Source organism: Lycium ferocissimum, chromosome 9, assembly GCF_029784015.1.
Source record: "Lycium ferocissimum isolate CSIRO_LF1 chromosome 9, AGI_CSIRO_Lferr_CH_V1, whole genome shotgun sequence".
NCBI classification, from domain to species: Eukaryota; Viridiplantae; Streptophyta; class Magnoliopsida; order Solanales; family Solanaceae; genus Lycium; species Lycium ferocissimum.
In genome coordinates, this window is record NC_081350.1 from 41949859 (window position 1) to 41965771 (window position 15913).

At 33.2% G+C, this 15913-nt stretch overlaps 2 protein-coding genes across 3 annotated transcripts; one reads left to right on the plus strand and one right to left on the minus strand.

The window, feature by feature from the left end:
- The first annotated feature begins 1501 nt into the window (after nt 1-1501).
- Nucleotides 1502-9840, plus strand: LOC132030881 (uncharacterized). The gene is made up of 4 exons (XM_059420648.1): nt 1502-1724; nt 5117-5147; nt 7952-8038; nt 9287-9840. The coding sequence occupies exons 1-4, from the start codon at nt 1579-1581 to the stop codon at nt 9608-9610; spliced, it is 588 nt and encodes a 195-aa protein (XP_059276631.1). The 5' UTR covers nt 1502-1578; the 3' UTR covers nt 9611-9840.
- Nucleotides 9841-11314: 1474 nt separating this feature from the next.
- On the minus strand, nt 11315-14818 carry LOC132030882 (sm-like protein LSM1B). Of its 2 annotated transcripts, XM_059420649.1 has the most exons (5): nt 14480-14814; nt 14018-14086; nt 13784-13899; nt 12345-12407; nt 11323-11590 (listed from the first exon to the last, which is right to left on the minus strand). In XM_059420649.1, the coding sequence occupies exons 1-5, from the start codon at nt 14541-14543 to the stop codon at nt 11531-11533; spliced, it is 372 nt and encodes a 123-aa protein (XP_059276632.1). In that variant the 5' UTR covers nt 14544-14814; the 3' UTR covers nt 11323-11530. The 2 variants fall into 2 exon arrangements, with proteins under 2 accessions (XP_059276633.1, XP_059276632.1); XM_059420650.1 differs by lacking the exon at nt 12345-12407 and having other exon boundaries at nt 11315-11590; nt 14480-14818.
- Nucleotides 14819-15913: the final 1095 nt, after the last annotated feature.

A 15913-nucleotide genomic window follows, 5' to 3' on the forward strand; every position in this document is an offset into this window, starting at 1 on the left:
CATCAATGATTTAAATGTGTCACTAAGCCAAGAGATTGACACATGTTGTTTATATAACTCATTGAACCTCCTTCCGCATTTGTTTCACAAAACCAAGAAAGTATCATGTCTTTTTAATTATTGATACATTCTCATAAATAATTTTACGCAAAAGAAAATTATGGGTATCCTAAAAGCGTTAACTTTTGAGAGAGTTAGTGATATGAACCAGAAGCCCAAACTTAAAACCTCAATCATTTTAGCCGTGAGTCTCACATAATGGCGACATGTTGTCAAACTAGCCATATGAATTGTAAAGAGAATATTACATGTTAATTAAAAGAAGGCATTTATAACTCATTCAAGAGACTTAGATCAAACACTCCTTAAAGAACCAGAACAAAAAACAAAAAAAAATGTCCTAAATAACTGTTGTTTCACAAAACCAAGAAAGTATTTAATTCTCTTTTTTAAGTTTGCCCTTAACATATTCTCATATCCCATAATAATTATGTCAACTTAAAAAGAAAAGAAAATCATAATTAGGGTATCTTGGTCAAACAGCCATATTTTTTACTTTTGTTTGAGAATCCCGCAGAGCCGCTGATGAAATTCTAATTCATAAGCCCATAACTTAAAAACTCAATTATTTTGAACCCGTGGGAGTATTGAACTTGACCATTTCAATGACACTATATGTTGGAAAAGTCCTTTCTTATTTGAACTATTGGTCAAACTAGCCATATGAGTTGCAACAGATGGAATGCTAAATTTAATTAAAAGAAGGCATTTATAATTTCCTACAACTATCAAGAGGATGTACATAAGTAAACACTAGTAAGGATAAAGAACACAGAACAAAAAACAAAAAAAAAAATGGCGTCAAATTCTACTGAGCCTACTGCTTCCAAATTGACAAACTAAACTTGAAGCCACATCCAGAAGGTGGCTTTTACTCTGAAACATTTAGAGATAACGCAGTTATTATCTCCAAATCTCACCTCTCACGTACATGTAAGTCTTTCTGTATAAATTTATTTACTTTTTGATTTATGGGTCTTGAATATTGTTGACTATAATCTGTATTGATCCTTAAAGAGAACATGCAAATGCTCTTAAATGATATTTTTTAATTTGCATACCAAAACAAGAAAATGAATAGAAAAATCACTTATTTCTCGAGAGACTATTTTCTTGAAAAATATTTTCCATCATACCAAACACACCCTATTTTTTTGTTTTGTAAAGCTAGGAACCCTGACAGCTGCTACGATATTAAACATATATTCAATAAACAATGTATTATTAAATAACTAAATTTAAAATTTATAAAGGATGAAATATTATTCCAAATCTTTACATAAAAAATCACTCGTCGAACCAACTTACGAAAACCAAACGGCCTTGCCACACCCGATATGTTACAAAAGTCTTCTTTTTTAAAAGTGCCGGTCAAACTAGCCACATATATTAAAATTGATGGAGTATTAAATTTAATTAAAATAGGGCAATTATAATTTCCAACAACTACCCAAGTGCCAAGAGGAGGTACTATAAGTAAACACAAGAAAGGATAAAGAACATAGACAAAAAACAAAAATGGCATCAGATTCTAGTGAGCCTACAGCTTCCAAAATTGTTGCAAAGCTAAACTTGAAGCCACATCCAGAAGGTGGCTTTTTCTCTGAAACATTCAGAGATAACTCAGTTATTCTCTCCAAATCTCATCTTCCACCTACATGTAAGTCTTTTTGTATAAACTTCTTTACTTTTTTATTTATGGTTCTTGAATCTTTATGTCTGTTATCTGTTTTGATTCTTATAATTGAGTTGCTCATGGTTTTTTTTGGATCTTGGTCTATTTTTTCTTCTATGTGGCTGCAGTGAGAAAATAACAAAAATGGTCCTTTATGTTTGAGGGTAGGTTCAAAATAGTCCTTTAAGTATGAACTTAACAGTTTTGGTCTTTTAAGTTTGCTAAAAGTTAACACTTTTATCTCCATCTAATATTTATCGAACTCTATCTATATTTGTCGGAAATAGTGGAGAAAAAGGTTTAAATATAGGCGCCAAGAAAGTCCCATCAAATCGTAAAATGTGCAACACAAAAAACTACGCTTAGACACTACAAAATAGTAGATATTACACCTCATCAGACCCTCGAAATAAATTAAAAATAGTAGAAACTATAAAAAAATTACCTCTAAATATGAGTTCCGCTAATTTCCTTTTTTCTTTATAGTTTCCGTCAAATCTAGACAGAATTCTTAATATTTGACGGTGACTAAAAATATTAACTTTTGACAAATGCATACTTAAGAGACTATTTGAACCTGCCTCAAATATAATATTATCATTTTTGTTATTTTCTACAGTCTGCATTATCTACTAGTATTTAATTAGGTGCTAGATTAGTAGTCAATCTAGCCATATTAATTTTCAACAACTACCTATAGGATGTATAAGTAAACACTAGAGAGGAAAACAACTGAGACAAAAAAATGGCTTCAAATTTCACTGAGCCAACAGCTTCCAAAATTGTTGACAAGTTAAACTTGAAGCCAAATCCAGAAGGTGGTTTGTATTCTGAAACATTTAGAGATAACTCAGTTATTCTTTCCAAATCTCATCTTCCATCTACATGTAAGTCTTTCTGTTATAAAGTTCTTTACTTTTTTATTTATGGTTCTTGAATCTTTATGTCTGTTATCTGTATTGATTCTTATATTTGAGTTGTTCATGGGATTTTTGGATCTTGGTCTGTTTTTCTTTGAGAAAATGACTTAAATGGTCCCTTATGTTTGAGGGTAGTTCACAATAGTCCCTTAAGTATACACTTAACAGTTCTGGTCCGTTAAGTTTGTCAAAAGTTAACACTTTTAATTCCTATGAAATATTTAGCAATTGATGTTCGTTAGATTTGACGGAAACGGTGTAAACATCAAGAAAGTCCCATCAAGTGTTAACTTTTGGCAAACTTAAAGGACCTTAACCGTTTAGTGCATACTCGAGAGACTATTTTGAACCTACCCTCAAACATGAGGGACCATTGTTATCATTTTCTCTGCTTTATACCTTTTGTTCTTTCTGTTCTGAAAGTTGGTTATTTTATCTTCTATTTTGTCATCTTCCATCTACATGTAAGTCTTTTTGTATAAAGTTGTTTACTTTTTGATTTATGGGTTTTGAATATTTGTGATTGTTATCTGTTTTGATCCTTACAATTGAGTTGTTCATAGGGTTTTTGGTTCTTGGTCTGTTTTTCTTCTATGTGTCTGCAGTGAGAAAACGACAAAAATGATCCCTTATCTTTGATTTTGAGTTCAAAATAGTCCTTTAAGTATCTTTTGGTCTTTAAGTTTGTCAAAAATGAGCAGATTTAGTCACTGTCAGATATTTACCAAAGTCGATTGTTGAATTTAATCGGAACTGTGTCAATAGAAAATATCTCACATTTGGAAGTACAGATTTTGTAATTTTTTTTTTTTTTTTTGTGTCTAATATGAATTTTTATGTTGCGGTTTCTGGAATTCTGACGTATATTTTTGGTGTTTCTAGTTACAAATTTTTTTTCACAATTTCGGTTAAATTTTAACAATTAAAGTTTGGTGGATATTTAACAAAGACGAAAAGTGACTTAAAGGACCAAAACTGTTCAGTTGATACTTAAGGTACTATTTTGAACCTATTACTAAAGATAAGGGATATGTGTTTGCAGTATCTGTTCAATTTTGTGGCTTTTCGGGATAGGTAGGTTCCGGGGTTTTATTGTGCTGTTTAATACTCCCTTCGTCCCAATTTATGTGGTATCTTTCACTTCTCGGGAGTCAATTTGATGAATCTTTGAAGCTAACTTGGATTAGATCAACTCAATATTCGAAAATTAAGATTTAGGTATTCAAAAACTATAGGATAAATACTATAAGATGCAATTTATCTCATATCAAAGTTTATATAGTTTGAATCTCGAAAAGCGAAAAGTGTCACATAAATTGGGACAAAGGGAACATCGAATTTCCAGTGAAAGAGAAGATAATTTTTCTATTTGTGTTTCCTAATGAGGACTGTAAGATGTATTCAGGTGTTAATCTCAAGAATTTTGTCAAGTTTGTCCAGCATATCTCTTTTGAAAAAGCTAGTTTGTTGGCTACTTTATACCTTTTGTTTTATCACTTCTGAAAGCTGGTTATTGTGCCTTCTATTTTGTCTCACCTCAAGTTTGATGGTGGCTTTTCCTATTTGAAAAATTAGTACCTAGGATTTGTGCTAGATTGGACGGTTAATAGGAAATGAAGGGAATATTAGAAGTGTATGTTCTAGGATTTGTGCCTTCTCTGCTTATGCTGTTAGAACAAATCAGGAAGAGACTAATAGGACACTGCATAAAATATCTAGTTAAGATTTCACATTCTCACAACTCACAAGAACATCACACCGTTAACTAGAGTTCAGTAGCTGAAAAACATGCAAAGATTATATATATGTATCTTCAAGTTATTAAAGACGTAGTAATCCGTCTTTAGCAACAAATTTTGTGTGTAAGAAAATCAAAGCATGAAGAATACAACAAATTGTTGTATTTCAGTTTTGTGATGCAATCTTTAGCTTTCTGTTTGGACAAAGTATCATCTTATTCTTCTTTTCAATTGTTGGCTCAAGGACTTGATTGCTTGTTCTCAAGTTTGACAGATTTAAATATTAAATTCAAGGGTTTGATCTAGGTGTAAATTAGGGTCCTTTATGTAAGTGTGAGTTAGGATGTGGGATGGAGTAACCTCCAAGTAATGCTAATGGAGCTTTGGGCTTGAAACACATGGATGACTCATTTTGTAGAAGCCCAACTAAATGAAATAGCGCATTAAATTAGGCTTTTATAAATTCCTTTTTGATGGGATTTAAATATTAGCCTATGATTCGATTTGTGTTGAGAACGTGCAGCATAAGAGAACTCCTTAAATGGCAGAATCTTTTGGTTCTACAATGAATGTCCGTGTGAATTTTTTATTATCTTGTGCATCATATTCGAACTGGATGGCCCAATCTGTTAAGCCAAATTAGAAAATCGTCTGGATTAGTAAACTTCTTGTTTACTATTGTAAAATGTTACTAATATAGATGTTCATGCAAAGTCCAATAGGCTAGTAACTATTATATCAACTAGTATTTTGGTGGTTTATGGACAAGTGTTGAAATAAATGACATTCATGCACTAAGTGTATGTAAAAATGGCAAAATTATATAACAATTGTCTTGCATCTAGGAAGTATAACCATTGACCATCCTAGAACAAATTACACATGGCACATTAGGTGCCTCTCCAACCCATATAAATAGGTCTTAAAATGACCCCATTATGAAGTTGTAGAATGTTAGTAAAGATATCATAATATTTCTCTTGTGATACTGTCTAGTTCTGTTATTTCATACCGCATTATCAACATGATTTTCTAAGAAAATAAGACACCATGTAGGGGTGAACATAGACAATCATGCTGATAACGTGCTATGAAATAGCAAAAGTAGATGGTGTAATGAGAAAATACTTATTATTTTGTTGATATCATTCTACATCTTCATCAGGATGCGAACCTAATGATGTGTAATTTGACTAGATAGGTGCATGATTATTCTGCTTAGATCCAGAGCACTTGTTAATGAACTTTTTCATCCGCTTAGTGCATGAATGTCGCTTATCTAATAATCCTCTGGATTAAAAAGAGTGTCCACTTAGCCATTTGCACATCCCTTAAGAAAATACTAACTCTTAAAAAAAAATAGGTAATTTGACTAAACTGCCCCTAATTAAATAAATATTGAAATTTGATCACATAGCACTTAATAGGGGCAAATCTGGAAAAATAAGAAAAATTCTTTCTTGATTTGATAAGTGGACACTCTTTTTGATCCGGAGGGAGTACTTATCTAGAAACCATTACTTTGTTAGACACTTGTTGATATAATAGTCCTTGCGATTTTTGCATGGACATTCACATTAGTAATATTTTATATACTAATGTGCTGTTGTAATGACTATAGAAAAAGACATGTAACTCACCTTTAGAATAATGCAACTGTCAACATAGGGGATATAAATTAAATGTGGCAGTAAAATAAGTTGTCTTATGTGGACTTTCTTGTTCAAAGAATATTACTTTGGTCAGAGTTCTTCAATTCCGTAATAAGAATGTTGTATCCAAATGAGAAAGGAAAAGAAATACTTCCAAGATTTGATCATACCAGTGCTGATTAACATGTGGGGCCGCTTTAAAATTATAGTTTCCTGGGGTTATTTCAAATCTCCAATGGACTAAAAAGCTATTCGAAGTTGTGGAGGTAATCCACCACTTTCTCATAGTTCGCCCACGTCTACTGTCCTTATATTTAGTAAACCAATATTGAATAAATGGAAGAGGTATTGACTGTTTCAACTCAAGGTTTAAAAAAATCAGGTGGATGAGAGAGAGAAAATTCTCAAGAAAATAGCATGAAGTTGTCTATACAGTACTGCTTCCAGCCTAGTCATAAAATATCACAAATATACACTCCGACAAGTCTTGAAGTAAGGGCGTCTGTTGACAATTAAATTTTATTGGGTTTGAATCCTATAAGAAGTTTGGATTATATCCTAAAATCAAGATATATTGATAAAAAAAAGAAGCTCGGTGTACGAAATGTCCTCCGTTCACGCAAGGTTCGAAGAAAGGCCGCACTCCAAGGGAGTGTGATGTAGGCAGTCTATTCTAATACAAGTATCAGTGGTTGATTACGTGGTTTGAACCGAAGACAATTTAGAGGTTGCTCGACCCTAAATGTCTTACCTAAAATTCAAGATATATTAATCCAAATAAATATTTGAAACCCTCGACAATTGACTTGAGCCTTTCAAGTGCTCCCTTTCAAGGTCTCAAGTTCGAACCCCGCCGGGTGCAAACAATTTCGAGGGCCATTGCTCGACCCTTGCGGGAAATCCTTGTCTTGCACCCCGGATTAGTCGGGGCTCAAAGAGACTCACAGATATATTAATCCAAAAAATAAAAAATATTTGAACTAATATGAATGGATAAATTATTTAGATTCAATTAAATCAGTTTAAATAAAAGCTTATATTATGGGGCTAGTCCATTTAGTTAAGCTTCTAGCAAATGAGCTCATCCATGTCCTTCAAGTCCCAAGTTCCATTAAATCAAAGCGTTTGTGACGAATAGATCAAATATTAAACATCAAGTCCTTGAATTTTGAAACACAGGTCAATCAAACTCAAGAATAAGAGATCAAGCCCTTGAGCCAACGATTGAAGAGGAGTATGAGGATATTTTTTCCCGACTTAGAGAAATTCTAGAGATTGTACTATACAATGTATTTGGAAATTAAAATACTTCAATTTGTTACATTTTTCTCGTCTTTGATTTTCTTGGACACAAAATTAGTAGTCACAAAGGAAGCAAAGATTCTATATGATATATCTTTTAGTTATCGAAGACATGTAGTAACTTGTCATTTGCTAATAACATAGTTTTTGTGAATGATTTTAGCCCTTTTGCATGTTTGATATGTAACTATATGCAAGCCCATTCAGAAGTTTAATCAATAAAATCGTTTATTTTAATATTTTATTTGGAGCACTTTTTTGTTTGTGAACACAAACCATCTTTTGTTTTCACCAACGACGATTTGATCAAAGTGTTCTATGTCCACATAGAGAATAAAGCATATCTGCTACAAATATCAGTTGGTTGTTATGCCGCTAATTGGTGAATTCCATTGTCTTTGAGCACTTAAAATGTCTCCTCAGGATGATGGAATTCTGTTTCTTGTTCTTAAGTTCTGACTGCCTTTAACTGTCTCATGCGTATCACGAGCAGCATTTGCCTCATAAGAGAGAATACAGCTTGACACTTTCATTATCAAATTAGTTTGTTTTTCCTGATCTTTCTGATTACACCTTTGCAGATAAGGTTGATCGACCTATCAGTACATGCAACCTTCTGGAACTGCGTCTCATCTTCACAGGATACCATGCGCAGAAACATGGCATTTTTATATGGGAGAGCCAATCACGGTGAGTACTATTCCTTCCGTTCCAATTTATGTGACACTATTTCCTTTTTAGTCAGTACCAAAAAGAATGACATCTCTTCTAAATTTAGTAACAATTTAACTTTAAAGTTCTCATTTTACCCTTAATGAAATTGTTTATAGCCACACAAATATCTGACTCATTTTAGATCACAAGTTTCAAAAAGTCTTCCTTTCATTCTTAAACTACGTGCCCAGTCAAACACCTTAAATTGGGACGGAGGGATTAATACACTATAGTGGATGATGCTCTTTCCTGTAGTCTACATGGTTCTTTATGCACCGGATTAGGATTATCTCTCATTATCAATGCTGTCTTTCTGCATCGTTCTGTATATTTGGTGTCTTGCTTTGTGTAAAGGTATGAACTGCAAGGGATTTGGTTGGCATGACTCAATCACAAGTGTTAAAGCTAACTTTTAAGGACCTTAAGGTTCCTCAAAGTTCCTTTCGACAAAGTTTCTACCATTTGGCTGCTCTGAATACTAAATGACACACTCGGCTATGACTGCCTAGCATGGGGCATATGACATGAAACAGTATCTACATGCAGTTAGTTCAATGCAATTCAAGCATTGGCTCTTTATTCCCATGCCTTTTCATCTTACCTAAGATTGAACACTACCTGGCCACATCTCAGCAGTGGCTGATGTAGCCTTTGAAAGGCTATAGGTTTATATGAACCCATATCTCTGACACGGGTACAGTTGTATAGATGTATGTGTGAAAAAAACACAAAATCTCAAGGAAAATCTGAACTCACAATTCCGAAAGTACAATAAGGTTAATGTTTAAGAATCTTAGAGGCTGAACCTGTCAAGTCTAAATGCGGGATTCGCCTCCGAATCTCAGTTGTCATATCTAGTGTGGAACTCCGGACGTAAACAGACACTTTCCTTCTGGGACAATTTTCTTGTTTTGGAAAGTCATAATTGCAAAGAGTTCTTTAAGATTATAGAACATTAGTTATTCCCGTTCAGACAATTTTTTTTATTATGTCTCTCACACAACTGACACTAGTTGTGTGAGGCACCTTTTCGACTCACAAACAAGTGGACCCAAAAGTGTTGAGATTTGGTCCAGTTGTTTGTGAGATAAAACGGTATCTCACATATTTAATATCAGTTGTGTGTAAGGCACATATAAAGTTTTTCCCATTAAGACTTATGCATTGCTTATTCGCCATTGTTTTCCTGAAAATGACAATGCTAACACTTTTCTGTGCTTTCAGGTGATGGAACTAAATGAGACTGATGGAAAGGTGAAGTTAACTTGCATCGGACCCAATCCCCTTGTTGATGATCAACTAGTTCAGTACACAGTACCTCCAAATGTATGGTTTGGCGCATTTCCCACGAAGGACTACAACATTTCTGCTGATTTGCAAGTAACAAAATTGCCTGCAAGGGATGGTGAGAAGCATTTCTCTCTTGTTGGATGCACCTGTGCTCCAGCATTCCAGTTTGAAGACTTTGAACTGGCCAAACGTTCTGATCTTGTTTCGCGTTTTCCTGCTCATGAATCCCTTGTCTCGTTGCTCACCTTCCCTGAGTGAACATGCTTATCGGGTCTTTGTTCTTTCACCACTTCCTTTGAGAGATCTGTAATGGTTCACGGAACCTAGTAGCTTTTGCACGGACCTTATATATATATATATATATATAGTAAGAAATCTACTAAACATCTACAAATAAATGACGGGAAATACTTGCTTGTTTCCTGTTTCGTCTTAGTACTGGTGTGTAATATGTTCAGAGTGGCAATAAAAGGCAATCAGTTAAGTTATTTTCAGTTGGTTCATTTTTCCATCATAATGTTTTAGTTCCTTGCCATAATCATCCACAAACTTTTATAAAATTATGTAATTTTTTCTATTTATTTTGATAGAAATATATTTTGCTTCAAATTATATTTTGATAGATGTCATCAAAATTGTTTATGTTATTACTGTATATACTTTAAATCCTTTTTGTATTTATTGCAAAGAAAAGAAGCTAAAAGGAAACAATACTAGAATTAATTCGACATACATCTTACCAATGGGTTATCTTAATAAAAGGCCATTTTTATGACGGTCGCAATCTTAAGCTAAGTCTACTCGTTTATAGTGTTAATCGGTGGTGTTTCATGTTTGATTGGATGGTTTTGTGTCTATTACCTGTTCTTTCTCTTGAGTTGAGACTGATCATTTAGATAGATGAGGGTAAACTAATGCGCGCTGATAACAATTAACCCTATAGAAGAGTTATTGGAACAATATTCTTACCGATCTATTAACAACGGCTATAGTTACGCCAACATAATATAATTACGGAACAACCAATGAGGAACGGTCACAATAAGGTTTACAAGTCATTTTCTGATGTAATTGAAGGCAAAGAGGGAAGATTTTGTGAGACTCTACTTGGCAAACGAGTCGATTATTCAGGACGTTCTGTTATTATCGTGGATCTTTCACTTTCATTACATCGATGTGGATTGCCTCGTGAAATAGCAAATAGAATGTGTCTCTCACTCCAACACTACACCCACCCACCTCCACACCCATCCCCAACAGTCCACCCAGCTCCACACTCATCCTCAACAGTCCACCCACCCTGCACCCATCCCCCATTCCAACACTCAAAGGCGGATTCAGGATTTGAATTTTATGGGTTCAATCATAAAAATTTTAGTGTTGAATCAGTTATATTTTAAAAGTCATGGGTTCATATCTATTATATATTATAGTTTTAATAATTTTTTATACATAAATTTATGTTTCGTATAGCAAGTTTGGGGTTCAGTTGAACCCCAACTTAATAGGCTAGATACGCCCCTGCCAACACTCTACCCACTCCTAACCCCAACGCCAACCAGCCTCATGCACCCTCGACCCTTCCAACTCACCCTCATCCCCCTGCACCCCCACCCACTCCACCTCCACTTTTATATTGTTTGTTTAAATTATACTATTCGTCTTTATATGAGCCGAGGGTCTCCCGAAACAATCTCTCTGACTTTTGAAGGTAGAGGTAAGGTTTGTGTGCATACTATCCTCCCCAAATTCCACTTGTGCGATTACACTGGTATGTTGTTGTTGTTGTTTAACTATATTATATAAATGCTCTTGGTACAATATTTTCTGTTTACTTACCAAATATTAAAAAAAAAAAAAGTGAGAAAAACAACTTATTTTCTAGGAAAACATTATCCATCCTACTAAACACACCTTAGGAAAACATTATCCTAAATACTGTGGCAGGTTACTCCTTAAGAAAAATATTTTTCTATTTTGTGGAAACCATTTGATCGAAATAATCTTTTGAAGAATAATGCATTACAAAAGATGTTTCCTCTTTGGACATTTAAGGATGTAGTCCAAGTTAGTACTGATGAATATTCATTGATGTTCATAAATATAGTTTGAGTATTATTGTGAAGAAGGCTTGCAACATTATGGGAAAGGGAAATAATTAACAATTAATAATAAATGCTAGTCAAAGTCAAGAAACTCCATTTTCCTTCTCATGGCACCCTTGTCTGCCTTTTGAGCCTGCATATGACAAAAGTGTTAGTAATAACATTATACAAGAAGGTAAATATCCATAAAAATGCTATGCAACTTAGTTCATAAGGAACCAGCTGCACCTAGTTGTTTCATTTATTGGACACCCTTTTACTATTATTATGAAATAAATAATACTGTAACGTCTTATAAATAATTTAATTTTAAGCTCTTCATTTTATCTTTTTTTTTTTTAATCACATATTGTTTTATAGACACATAAATGTATAATGACACATATTTAAAACCATATATTCAAAAAAAAAAAAAAAAAACCTACTTTCTTAAACAGTCAAATACCATCACATAATATGAAACAGGAATAACTAATATGTAGAAAACGCACCTGATCAAGCGGTTTGGCAAGAAAAATATGCATGATGCTAGTTAAATATTAGCTTATAAATACTCCCTTCGCCCCAATTTATGTGGTCTATCTGATTGACACGAAATTAAAGAAAGAAAAAAAAAAATTAATTGGTGGTCTAAAATAAGTCATAGTTGTATAACTATAAATCATCTCATTAAGAATAAAATAAGAAATTTGAAATTAATTTGTTTCCAATTAATAAAGAAGTGCGACAGTACTGAGACAGACTATGTGTGTATTAATATATATGACATACTTAACCAGCAAGTTTAAGGTTGGGGTTTCGGGTTCCAGGTTCGAACACTACGTGATACACAGTCGTCTTTGTTAGAAAACACCGGGTCAGAAACAAAAAATATATGTCATACTTACCCTTTTGATTTCTGCTGCTGACACGCTAGTCATGTATGGTGGAAGCTCCTCCTCGTTAGACTCCTACATAATAACTATTGATCATGAACAAGCACAAAAACTAAAATAAAACACATGCGACGACATTGTTGTCGTTCAAACTTCAACCTGCAGAAGGGGATTCAAATTATTGAATTTATGGGTCGAGAAACGTCTGTTAATACTGTAATAAGGCCTTCATTTTGATATAGGCATAAGCCTATTAGCAATGAACTTGGGCACCAAGTTTTAATATGTGTGGTGGATACATTGTTCATGACATTACCCATAGCATCACAAACTTGGAGACCAAGTACTTCTTGCTATAAATAGAAGAGCTTCCCATAGTTGAAGACACACCAAAAACAATTTGAAGAGCTTCTCTTTCTTTTTGTTTTCTTCTCTTCTTTTAGAGTATTATTGTAAGAGAGTTGTGTGTTGAGAAACACTTGTGTGAACCCTTTATTGAAGTGATCTTATGAGGTTATTCTCTTGGGGGTTTTGGGATATTAGAGTATTTAATTACTCTAATTTTGTACTCTCTTTTGTTGTTTTGTATACTCTTTTGTATATGTTGTTGTTAGTAAATTTGTCCTCTTTTGGCTGTGGATGTAGGTCAAGTTGACCGAATCACGTTAAATCTTTGTCTCCTATTATCCTTGTTATTGTCTTTAATTGATTACTTTGTCTAATTCCGCACTATCCCGGACTCTCGATCCTAAAAAATACCTATATGTTCAAGGAGCAAAAAGAGGAATCCACCGAGAGCTTACATTTATTTATGAATACTGCTCTATCACGCTTTATAGTTTGTTGCCATGGTATATTTGTTTCCACTATTCATTTTTTCATACTGTTTTGAATTGCTTGTCCTTATGCCGAGAGTCTATCGCAAAAAGTCTCTCTACCTTTTAAGGCAGTGGTAAGGTCTGCGTGCACTCTACCCTTCCCAGACACCTCTTTGTGAGATTTCACTAGCTAGGTATGTTGTTATTGTTGTATAATTAGGCGAATTTATTCGATACAAATATAGAGTTTGGCCAAAACTATTAAATTCTCCCAAAGCCATAACTAGAACTCTAGATTCGGAGCCCCGGTTCAAAAGCAAATTTAGGGTTTTAAGCAAATGGATACGAGTTGATCTCACCCACTGTTTTTTTTTAAACAATGAGTGCAAATTTAATGTAAAATGTATGTTTTTTTATCTTTTAAAAAAAAAAAAAAACAGAATCAATATCAAGTCTCACGTACGATGCAAGGACTGTATAGCCATGTCACTAACAGCAAAAAGAACATACAAAGGTAATTTATTACTTATATATATATTAGTAAATCATACTTGTTGCAAAATAGGTTTTCAAGTGATAGCAAAAATATTTGATATTATATCGGCGTGTAGAAGTTAAACTTTAGTGTATTACCTGTTCTCCAATCAACATAACATTCTCCCCACGAACAATGTAGAGACCCAAAGGTATGTCACAATAGAGATTTCCCACCATTACTCGTTCTGAGGTACCTTCCAATACTATATTTGCTATATAAACAATGAAAAAACAAAAAAACTGTAAGAAATAAAAGCTTCACAAGGCATAAAAATACAACTAAATAGGAATAAATTGCAAGAAATACTTAAGTTCAATAACATAAGTTACCATATTGATCGAAAGAACGGAATGTTCCCAAGAATTCTCTACCATCTCGTAGTAATATTAGAATTTTTCCTATAAAAAAAACAGAAGTGATTCACTCGTATGAATAAAGACCACATAAAGCCAGTATGCATGAGTAGCCAAGATGAAATTAATATGCCTCAGTAATTTCATGTTAGAGTTCACCAACAATTACAATAGTATTACAATAAAGGATCGGAAGTACTGATAATGTAAAGATTTTTATAAGTTGATCTACATACAACATGTAGTTCTTCATATTAAACTTAATACGGTAACGTAAAAATAGATTAAAACCTACTATAATCAATTATATTATATATTAATAATACAAAATATATTTACACTGTCAGTATGTATAACTTAAAATCTTTGACGAACGCATACTGAATTACAGATAGGAGAAAAGAATAGAGGGAATTAAAAGAGAATTAGGGTTCATACTATCAAGATAGCTTGCAAGGCTTGATGAGAATAAGTTGTTATCGGACTGTGGCCAATTAGACATATGTGGAATCTCAGGTTAATTGTCTAACCAGTCTTCACTTAGAACATCTGTTGCGCCTTAGCACATCTGTTTTCTTGCTTGTTAACGCTATATTTTAATTACACAGCAAAGTAAAGAAATTGATTCTATGCCGCAACAACTTATATGAAATGACAGTTTTATTGATGCGTTCCTCTTGAAAATGGAGAAGAAGAGAGATTTATATGAAATATAAATATAGTATCAAGAAAGTAAGATGAGGACTCTAGCTTAAGTACTTGGCAATGACATTACTGTGAACTATTATAGGACAAAGCCATTTACTTTTAGATGAGTTGGTTTTGTAAAGTAGTGTTAAGTGTTTGGTAAGCCTTTTTGGACGGTGGCTTTTGCAGAAAAAAAGATACCATCTTTTTCTTCCAATTCCCATTTTCCCATGATTCTATCCATGACATTTTCCTAGCACTAAATCCTTATAGGATGCTATACACTACATAGAGCACTATAGTGTGTTACTTGTGAATTTAAGTTATGTAAATTAATAGTGTTAATAAATCTTATATTACTAGCTAGTCCATTTATATAATTGATGAAGAGGAGTCTTGAAGTAACAGTAAATTAAGTTTTTTTTCGATCCGTATGACTTATAGGTGATGATTTTGAGTCGTTAAATTAGTCATTGATGCTTGTGTCTTCAATGTAGGTTGCCTAATCACATCCCTTTGTGGTGCGATCCTTCGTCAAACCCTGCGCAAACGTGGGATACTTCGTGCATCGGATTACGCTTCAGTATATTTAACTAATTATATTTTAGTCAATCATACAATGTTTACTTTATATCATACAATGTTTTATAGGAGGTTTTTGGTTGACATTAACTTATTTGGAAGTGAGAAGCAATTATTGTTTTACAAAACAAAAAATTATACTTATAGACAAAGTAAAATCAAGGCACGGATTTTTCTCAGTTTAGTTGAGTTGGCGCTTTCTCATTCCAATAATTGCGAGCACTCTAATATTGAAGATATATGATTTATTTTAGTGTAGAAATATTTTGGTTGTTGGTTCAATTGAAATGGGAAAATTTCCTTCAATAATCTACAAACAATACATTTGTTATCCTTAAATACACATTTTTCGTTAATTAATTTATTAGCCCTTGATATTGAAGCATCTACTTCCTCTGTTCACTTTTACTTGTCCACTATACTAAAAATAAATTTTCACTTTTACTTGTCTACTTTAGCATATCAAGGAAAGACAAAAAAATTTTTTGTGTTTTACCCTTAACATTAATTACTCATTTCCAAATCATTTTCCAAGTTCAATAAGATTATCTACCAATTAATATGAGTATTATAGTAAAATATATACTTCATTTATTACTCCCT

Coding starts and splice junctions, on each gene's coding strand:
- LOC132030881 (XM_059420648.1), top strand. CDS start 1,579: ATGGCATCAGATTCTAGTGAGCCTACAGCTTCCAAAATTGTTGCAAAG. Junction 1,725..5,116: donor CATCTTCCACCTACATGTAA/GTCTTTTTGTAT, acceptor AAAGTCCAATAG/GCTAGTAACTATTATATCAA. Junction 8,039..9,286: donor ATATGGGAGAGCCAATCACG/GTGAGTACTATT, acceptor CTGTGCTTTCAG/GTGATGGAACTAAATGAGAC.
- LOC132030882 (XM_059420649.1), bottom strand. CDS start 14,543: ATGTCTAATTGGCCACAGTCCGATAACAACTTATTCTCATCAAGCCTT. Junction 12,408..13,783: donor TTATGTTGATTGGAGAACAG/GTAATACACTAA, acceptor GTTATTATGTAG/GAGTCTAACGAGGAGGAGCT. Junction 11,591..12,344: donor CAGCAGCAGAAATCAAAAGG/GTAAGTATGACA, acceptor TGTCATATGCAG/GCTCAAAAGGCAGACAAGGG.